This window comes from Fistularia commersonii, chromosome 26 (genome assembly GCF_037954325.1).
Source record: "Fistularia commersonii isolate RoL2024-O1a breed Wild chromosome 26, RoL_Fcom_v1.0, whole genome shotgun sequence".
NCBI lineage: Eukaryota > Metazoa > Chordata > Actinopteri > Syngnathiformes > Fistulariidae > Fistularia > Fistularia commersonii.
Window position 1 is genome coordinate 1,261,112 of NC_141309.1, and position 9,790 is coordinate 1,270,901.

The 9,790-nt window shown below is 45.6% G+C and overlaps 1 protein-coding gene across 1 annotated transcript; it reads left to right on the top strand.

Annotated features, from left to right (window-relative positions):
* Positions 1 to 2,348: 2,348 nt before the first annotated feature.
* LOC147218205 (phospholipid phosphatase 1-like) lies at positions 2,349 to 8,374 on the top strand. The gene is made up of 6 exons (XM_086173995.1): positions 2,349 to 2,836; positions 4,240 to 4,391; positions 4,487 to 4,767; positions 5,839 to 5,896; positions 6,010 to 6,186; positions 7,594 to 8,374. The coding sequence occupies exons 1-6, from the start codon at positions 2,779 to 2,781 to the stop codon at positions 7,714 to 7,716; spliced, it is 849 nt and encodes a 282-aa protein (XP_086030121.1). The 5' UTR covers positions 2,349 to 2,778; the 3' UTR covers positions 7,717 to 8,374.
* The last annotated feature ends 1,416 nt before the right edge of the window (positions 8,375 to 9,790 follow it).

Sequence of the window (9,790 nt, forward strand, 5' to 3'; positions counted from 1 at the left end):
CCGTCAACCGGATGTTTTCCCTGACTAAAGTACTACGATATATTGGTAGACGGATGCTGGAATTGGAGGTCCAGCCCGGGGGTCGGCAACCCGTAACACCCAAAGAGCCATTTGGACCCGGTTTCCTTGGAAATGAAAACACTGGGAGCCGCAATTACTTTTTGATGTCTAAAATAAAGGTACCACTGTATATATTACTTTTTATTACCTATACACTTTGTGAATTTCAGAAGCAACACACTACACACTTGTTTATACAAAGTATTACGGAGAAAATTATATTTTATTTATGTAATGAACTCATTTTGAGCTTTGGGCTTTCAGAGTGTGTAGCGGAGCCTTGACCTGAATTTTAAAAATAAATCGGGACAAAAATCACTGTGTCAGTAAACAATAAAAAATAAATATTTGCAAAATATCTTCATAAATATCTATTTCACCTGGTTTATGGGACTTCTGCTCCTGAACTTCTGCGCACAGCATCTGCAAATCGGGACTTTACCGGCTGGCGGGTATACCGGCTTATTTTGAGTGGCGAAAAATAATAAATATAGTTTTATTTAATATTTCAAGATCACAATAATCTGCCAACTTAGAATTAAAAGTTAAAAAAAGGAGTTAACACAAATGAAATACACTTCAATTAAATATTTATAAGTTATTTTCCCAAGCCACTTGGAGCCGCAGTGTAAAGATGGAAGAGCCGCGGGTTGCCGACCCCTGGGCTAGAGGAAGACCAATGAGGAGATTGACAGATGTAGTGAGTTAGAGAGGAGGATCCAGAGAACAGAGTTGGAAGGAGAAGGTGGATTGACTGAGGAGACCCTGAAGGTAAAAGCCCAAAGGGAAAGAAGAAGCACAATGTGTGCAGCAAAGCGCCAAGAAACCCACCGGGTGACCAATGGCAGACAGCTGACCGGCTATTAATAGTGTAATTGCTGTCACTCAGTGAGAAAGAGAAGGAGGAGGAGGAAGAAGAAGAGGAGGAGGAGGAGGAGGAGCTGCATCGTCCGAGGATGTCGTCGAAGCCACACCTTCCCCGGATAGGCCGAGCAAAAAGCCGTCTGGAGACGCTTCCAGCTGCACCTCGGACAAAAAAGTACCCAAGAGAGCGATCGAATGAACTTTTATTCTCGGAAAAGAATGTTTTCATGTTCAATATAAACTATGATTTGAACAATTTGAAGGTATACATGTATTTTTTTGGCATGAAGTATCACCTCGAACCGCCCCACGGTTCAGTTTTCATTCCCTTCCCCGCTTATTTCCTCACAAAGAACTTTTTGTCGCTCTTTTCTGAAACGCCATCATTGGAATATTTAAAAAAAAATTAATTTCCTTTCCTCTATTTCCTCAGTGGAAAGTCAGTTTGGAACAAAAAACAGGCTTGTGGAAAACGTACAACCACATACAACCATTGACCGTGCACCATGTACATAATTTGTCTATTTATTATCTTGTGCATACTCTGCAATTTTGCAATGAGAGCCAGGAGCTCAACCTTCCACCGTGCCTGCAGAAGGACAATTCAAAATCTCGAATCTTTAATTCACCCCCTCGTTTTCGCGACATTTAGATACTTACAACCATTCAGCCTCCCATCTTTGTGCTTAACACCTTAAGACACTTTATAGCCTTGACTTGTTACTTAGACACTTTATAGTTTTATTCGTATTTCTTATTCTCCCCCCCTTTTTTTATACTGTTCATACAATTTCCTACTATCATTTATTATTGTTATGTTTTACTTGAAACTCTGGCACAACAATTTCCTTTGGGATAAATAAAGTTGTTCTTATTTTTACTCTTATTCTTATTCACACGTCTGGACAAAGTAGGATCTCCTGAGCATTTCACAGCCTGCTGGCCCGTTTTGCTTTTTTTATCCGTCCTGCTTAACCAGTTTAATAAGTAGTTTCAATCAATATTGAATTTAGAAAGACCTTTTTTTTTCTTTTGTTTAATTTTGCATAGATGATGACATACAGAATAATGTTGGTACATTGACACGATCATTAAAAGTTGAAACAAAATGGCAAAAAATGGAAATATTTAAATTGCAATTGTCATTAAATAAGAAATGTGACCCGTCAGCCAAAATAATGATCCACCCTTGGTCTCCATGAAGCTCCTCGTAAAGAACCCTGAGGAACCTTCACGCAGACACATAAAGACGCCACATTTTGAGAATCCAACCAGGGACTTTGTAGAAGCAAAACTTCACATTTGTCCCTCTTTAACACAATATTATATACACAATATAACACAATATTCACACTATTTCTTCCCCCTCTCTCTGGTTCAGACCAAGTTTCCTTTTGTCCGAGCCGCACCTGAACGCACCATGAGTCACCCCGGCGGGCGGGGCCGGAGGCGGGGATGGAGGCTCGCCGGCCGGGCGGGCGGACTCGGCGGACTCGTCATAGTGGGCCGGCCGAATGAGCCGAAGGGACGGCCGCCGTGTTATGATGCGCGGTGAGACGCTGGAGGGGTGAGCGGCTCGTCTTACGTGTGGTTCCCCGGTGGTAGAATTTAGATTTGTGGACGTTTATGTCGCCTGTGTCGGTGTAGACCTCCCCATCCCTTTGCTAGCTAGCTACCTGTGCTAGCTAGCTAGCTAGCTTCTCCGGACAATGACGCCGCTGTCTCTGGATCTGTTGCTCGGATAGCGAGACATGTCCGGCCGATAGTCTGCTTCTGGTCTCCCCGCGAATCCGCCGGCGGCTCAGTGGGAGCCGGACAGTTCTCAGACGCTCGGTGGCGAGGAGAAGTCGCAGCATGTTCGACGCGTCGGGGGTCCCGCTCCTCCTGCTGGACGCGACGTGCCTCGTCCTCGGTAAGTGAACGCATCACGGGCGGCTCCTCCGCGGGGTTCATCCGTGCAGGAGACCTGCAGCTGCAGGAGAACTTTACCTTTACCTTTACCTTCACCTTCACCTTCACCTTCAGCCCATGTCCAGGGCTCTGCTGGAAAGCAAATCTCTCCAGGTGATCGCGCGATTTGGGTAAACACCATCTCTGCCAAATGCGCATTGCCGGAGGTTGAGGTGTGTGGCAGGAAGATGGAAAAACATGCACGAAATACCCCACCCTGTGTGTGTGTGTGTGTGTGTGTGTGTGTGTGTGTGTGTGTGTGTGTGTGTGTGTGTGTGTGTGTGTGTGTGTTCCCCCCCAGGCAAAAGCTGTATTTTTAGTTCTCTGTTTGGACTGTAATCATAGCAGAGAGATGTGCTGCAGAAAGGTTTGGTGTAATTCTATATGCTGCAGAGATGCTGGCATTTTTACAAGTTAAGAGACTCCACAAGTCTATATTTGCCCCTTTTTCTGGTATTTTACATTCATAAAAACAAGTTTCCCTTCCATGCTGTATCGCAGGGAATAGAGAGAGCAGACCAGTCGGCTGTTATCTCCTACAAACACACACACACATGGCTGGACACACATTTTCCTGTTACTAATCTGGGCTTCAGCTTCAACAGTGTCTCATGGCTCGACTCTGCGAGACGAACTGGAAACTGTTTTTTATTTTCCCCAGTTTGATGCATTGTGTGAAATGATTGTTGTTTTTTCTGCTTTATCTCCTTTCTTGGTCTCGGCTGTATTGCAGTGCGTCGCGTCTTAGCCATGATATCGTGTTTTCTTTCATATTGTGCCTTGTGATGCGGTGGTTTTTCGAATTTCTGACATTTTTGACTTGTCGGCTGGAACGAGGGTCGATCCACAGGAAACCTCACTGTCCTATATTTTCTTCTTCATACCAATGTATCATTTAATTTGTCTGTCATGTGATAAATCCAAAAGATAAATCCAAAAAAGTCCTCAAAACATAATTTGTATTTGATTCATTTACAACACAGGACTTGACATTGGTTTGTAGACCTGGACCTGGTGGATTTTCAGGTGTTGCATCACTTCCCTTAGTTGCAATGTTATAGAACATTGCAGATGTTTCACCGTGAGGTAATTGCAAGTCAAGGCAGGAGGAGCACGTCCGGTGACTCGCGCGGTGACGCACCTCCTCTGGCTGCCGCAGACTCGTTCGGACAAATTGCAAATGGAGGGATGGTCATGGAGCTCCCTCGCTTCACCCGAGGCTCGACTTCTGTTGTTGGGCAATGATGTTTCCGTCTTTGCCAAAGACGAATTAGCCGCTCGTGGCTTGTAACGGCAGGAAGAAGCGGGGCGTGTGTGTGCAGCAGCACCATGTTTACATCCAGTGTCTGCTGTCTTTCTTCACAGTGGGACTTCCTTTCTTTATCCTCACTCCGCAACACAACCCGTTCAAACGGGGCTTCTTCTGCAACGACGAGTCCATCAGGTACCCTCTGAAGGAGGACACCATATCCTACCAGTTGCTGGGAGGAGTCATGATTCCCTTCACTCTCGTTGTTGTAGGTCGACTCTCCTCCGCGGCGGATTCTGTTTTGCCTTCAGACGTTTCTTAAAGATGAAACTCAACCCCGTGGCGTCACGCCTTCCCTTTCAGATCGTGTGCGGGGAATGCCTCTCCGTCTACCTGTCCCGCATCAAGAACCAGTCGCTGGGCACAAAGTACGTGGCGTGCGTGTACAAAGCCGTGGGCAGCTACGTGTTCGGAGCCGCTGCCAGCCAGTCGCTGACCGACATCGCCAAATACTCCATCGGACGGCTGCGACCTAATTTCCTGGCCGTGTGCAAACCTGCCTGGGAGCGTGTCAACTGCAAAGCCGGGGGATACATAGAGAACTTCACCTGCACCGGGGACAAGTTCCTGGTGGACGAGGCCAGGTACGCGTCTTCTAAAGAAAATCAATCCATCAACATTTAAATAGGGATTTTCCCTTTTTTTGCCACCAATTTTTTCCTCCTTTTCCTGAAAACGCCGCATGTACGACGGCACATGTAACCCTGAGAAATGAGTGAACGCAAATTATCGGGAAAACCGTGCAAGAAGGCACCGGAAGGAGCGAAGCATTAGCAGGAAGTCAGTTGATGATCAAGCCGCTATTAACAAAGACAATGGAATAGTGAGAATTGTAAGTGCCCAACTTACCCGGCGTAATCTTCAAGCCTGCGATAGAAGGACAAGTCCTCAGGGTTCTCTCGGCCATTTGGGATGATATTCTCAAATACTGTCATTTCCGGACTATTGAACGCACCTGAATAGAAGCCGCACGGCCAAAAATAACCAATAAATCCATGTGTACATATATAGGCCACTTTTGTCTATAAGCTGCAGGTGTCCATGTTGTAACATGAGATATTTACACAGAAACATATTTTTTTAATTTTGAATTAAATACATCCCGGTAACATCCACAAATACCAACTGGAAATGCTTTATTTGCTTTATGAATAAAAAGTCCATCCATTTTCTATCCCCGCCATCCAGCTGATGGATATCTTGGTCTTCCTCCAGCGCACTAAAACCGTTAAAGTCGTCTTTTTTGGCGTCACAATTGAACAGCCTTAGAATTTCACGCTCATTTCATGGGTCCTTTGTGACGAGGCTAAATGTTTTGGCGGCGCGAAGCTTGTTAGCCCCCAAAATCCATAAATTAGCCGCATCGTTGTGTGTGTGGGGAAAAAGTAGCGGCTTATAATCCGGAAATGACGGTACCCAGTTTCACATTGAGCCGTGAATCATCTCCAAACCAGCCCTCGGTCACCCCCTGACACCAACATCGTCCTGAAATGACCACAAAGCCCTCCTATATATCGATAACCAGGGCGACTTCAGCCCCTTCAGCCTCTTCATTTCATACACTAACCTCCATTATCCGTCCAAAGCACCCGTTTGTCAACAGAAACACACCCGGCTTGTTTCACATCCACTGTCTTGTGTCCGTCTCATTGTAGACTGTCCTTCTACTCGGGTCACTCATCCTTCTCTATGTACTGCATGCTCTTCCTGGTGGTAAGTATGTCCTCCTCCTGCCGCACACACTCCCAGTTGTTGCTCATTCCAGGAATAATCAGCTGCACACCTTTTACCGTAAACACTAGTGATGTCAGCGTTTACCTTTCCAGCTGTACATTCACGCCAGGCTGAAGTCGGAGTGGGCGCGGCTTCTTCGTCCCACCATCCAGTTCTTCCTGGTGGCCACGGCGTTGTACGTGGGTCTTTCCCGCGTGTCCGACTACAAGCATCACTGGAGCGACGTGCTAGCCGGCCTCCTGCAAGGCGGCGCGGTGGCTGTTTTCACCGTAAGTCCGCACTTGCCGACCTTCTTCGCAGCCTGTCAGATTCCGCGGTAAGCTGACCTCACCTGATCCGCTGCTGTTGTCGGAGACGACCCTCTATTCCAGGGATGTCAAACTCATTTTCCCGAGCGCCACAGCAGCATCATGGTTGCCCTCAAAGGGCCACATGGAACGCTAACAATATAAATGAAACTAAATGCAAGCTAATGTAAAATATATGTAACTTCTTCTTCGTGTAAATTTCAAACTCATTCAAATCCAAAATGTTACATATGCATTTGCATAGATGTAGAAAATGATGATGTTTACTAGTTGCTCTGTTACAAAGCTAGCTTTCACTGCTGCAGCGTTCTTGGACGCGCCTTTCGTGAGCACATTCTGCTGCTATCGTAGTTTGGATTTTAATACTCGGACAATTTTTTGTTTTTTTGGAAGGCTAACTTTAGCATTGTTAGCTCCGTGTTTGGTGTCAAAATGCCACCGTAGATTTGACTCTTTGACAACTGACATACAACTTTTCTCCTTGAAGCACATTTTGTCCTTCTCATCTTTCTTGAAACAACCTTCCATCTGCATCCACTTTTCTCCTCCTGGACATTTAGGGATCATTTGTATTTCTCAGTTCCACCTGTGGAAAATGACATTGACGTGAAAACACTGTGATTTAATGGCGGGACGCTGTCACTTCACAGGGAACATGATCGGCATGAATTCTGGGAAATGTAGTTTATGGTCAATGCACGTGTTTCACTTACTTTAAGATAATCAGACCTTTTAAGAAGTTCTGGCAGGCCACATAAAATGACATGGCGTCATTTGGCCTTGAGTTTGACACGTGCTCTAAGAGGAAGTATCTCTTGGAGGTTCTGCTCCAGAAAATGAACGTGGACGGAAAACTTAAATCTGTGCGTTTCCGACTTCACTGATCTCTTTTGCGAACTGGAAGACACAACCTCTGTGTCGTCAAGTCAGGTTTTATTCCCGTGGCACCAAAAAAAACATTTGCCTTCTGCCTCGACCGGTTCGGATCGAGATAGAAAGAAAGAGTGATGCAGACGGATTGGAGCGAGGGTTGAGCTCATGCTAATAACAACAGCAGTGCTAAAAGCTACTCGGCGCTAGCTAGTTGTTTGTCATCCAACAAAGTAATGCTTTGCTAACGCAAGTCATTTTTACCGATTTACTCGGTAAATATTTCAGAATCGCAGAGAATTCCAAGACTCAAGTGCAAAAAAAAAAAACATTGATAATAATTATGCTTTGTTGTTCGGGACGTCAGAGGTGTGTTTTTGTCGGTAGAGGTTCGGTCTGGCCGGAGCTGAGGTGCACCAGGTGGAAAATAGCTGGAAGAGAGGTTTGGTGTGTGCAGTTGTGCATCCAGAATAAGTGTCTCCCTCTTGTCCTCGTCAGGTCTTCTGCGTGTCCAACTTCTTCAGACAGCCGGTGGACCCGGTGGTGTCGCAGGAAGAAGCCTCGCAGACCAGTTTACAAGAAAACCCCTCCAACGGGAACCACTACGGCAGCACCGACTGACGCCGCCGAGCGTTTCTCCGACCCGTCTTCTGACTTGGGGCTGCAGCCCGCAGGAATTAGCCGCTACCCTTCCAAAGTCCCATCGCAGCTGAGGCGCTCGAGGGCGGGCGATACTTGCACTTTACAGAAAATAGAAAATTCTCCAGATCTTTAGGTAAATCAGTGTCCGTGTCGTGGATTGACACAAAGGAAAACCGTGACTTTTTACCTCACAGAAATAGCTTCTTTTTTTTTTTCTCACAGTGTAGGCCCGTTGGAAATGCGGTCGCTCGTCTATATTTGTCCCATGTCGCTCCGGAGTGAATGAAATTCCATTTGCCTGGAATATAATGCGGCTCTGTGTGCAGCTCTGCGAGCGGGCTTGTAGAGGCTCCGGCACCCGTGAGCGAGAAAACCCGGACCGACTCTCGGCCAAGACGGAACTGGGAAATGACGCGTTTGCCTTTGTCAGGTTCTTGACGCTGCCTGCTGTTTAAAGCCCCTCTAATCTAATTTTATGTGGTTTGCTTTTTACGGTAATTGTAATGTCATGCTTTTCTTTTCTTTTTTACAGTTTGTGTGAAGCGTGTCATGTTTATTGGAAGCTTTAAACGCAATGGTTTAGGGCACTACTGAGGAAAATGTGGCAAATAAAATTTCCTTTTACTACTTTGTTAAAGCTTGGAGCCATTTTGTACGTCGCCCTCCTGTATTTACACAGGACGCGATGTTGTTGGCCAACAAATACAACACGGGTGTGCGGGAGAACGACCCGGGCCGGGGAAAGTTCTGTCAGCTGACCGGATCTGACCCTCGCAAGTTGACAATCTGCTTTAGCGCCGCAATCCTATTACCGTGATGAGGAGAAACTAAGCCCGGCAGAGGAGTTTCAGTGCTCAGGGGAAGATCTGCTGACACATTAGCATCTCCCCTAGGCCTGATTTAATAGCAGGATGCGCATAAAACCGCAGGAGTAAATGTTCACCACCGCCTGCTTGTGGTGAAAAGACTCCAAAGGGTGAGTTTTGGGGCTAAAAGTGGTTTCTCAAAGCAGGCTTTCCCAAACGAAAAGACCAACAGCACCTTTTTTTTTATGTGTTGCACTTGCCAATAATTGCTTTGCGGTCCTACCTTGATGCTGATGGTATTTTTATTATTTATTCCAAGAAGTGGCTGCTGTAAAATGAACTGTTCCAAAAGCCGCATAGTGTTTTTTGGAGTTTCGCATCCATATTTGCACCAGCCAGGCACATAAAAACTGCAATTAAGCCTCACAGTAGAATTAAACTGCAACTATGGTGTCCACGTTGCCAATTTTAAAAATTTGAACCGCATGTCTTCTACCACGGGAGAGAAAATTCAATTTCCTGTTTGGATTGTTTTTTTTTTTTCCTCTTATTGTTTTCAGCTGCGGTCAGAAAAGTGTTTGCGGGGAAATTCTTCAATTCGCCTTGTGAAACTTCCCATTGTGTCCGAACTTATGCGTGAAAATGATTTTATTGTCTCCCGCAGGACTATTAGGTGTGGACGTAAATTATCCTGCGCCTTGCACAGAATACAACGGTACTTGTGCATTAACGTGACGGCGATTGTTGTTGTTGTTGATCGACGGAAAAATAGTCAGATCAGCTCTGCAGCAGAAAACTGATGAAGAACAAAACTGAAAACATGTTTGTTTATTACACGACTCGCAACTTTATCATTGACACCTTCACACTGAAAAGAGGAAGACCTATTCTGTGAAAGGGTTTCTTAATACGGTTGAGGTTTTAGTTATTTTTATATATAACACTGGAGAAAATATGGTCTCCCTAGTCATAATGTCCCTGGCCGCCGCTTCCCCGTCCTCAGGCCACACCAGATGTGAAAGTGGAACGGTGGTGCCGTCTCCGGGTGTCTCCGGCCCAGCTGACAGTGCCTCCGTTCACCAGGTCACAAGACTCGGGTGGACGGAGGCTTCCAGTACTTCATTACTGTCTCTGAAGGGAGGTACCAAAATAGAATCGCTCGGATACACGCCGATTATTGATTCAGCTTTATTTTTATTTTAAATAGATTAATATGTGTATACAAAATATACAATAATATTATTTAC

Bases quoted from the DNA above. Each gene is read 5' to 3' on its own strand.
- LOC147218205 (XM_086173995.1), top strand. From the start codon at position 2,779: ATGTTCGACGCGTCGGGGGTCCCGCTCCTCCTGCTGGACGCGACGTGC. The intron at 4,392-4,486 runs GTAGGTCGACTC...CTTCCCTTTCAG, and splicing joins TTCCCTTCACTCTCGTTGTT to ATCGTGTGCGGGGAATGCCT. The intron at 6,187-7,593 runs GTAAGTCCGCAC...TGTCCTCGTCAG, and splicing joins GCGCGGTGGCTGTTTTCACC to GTCTTCTGCGTGTCCAACTT.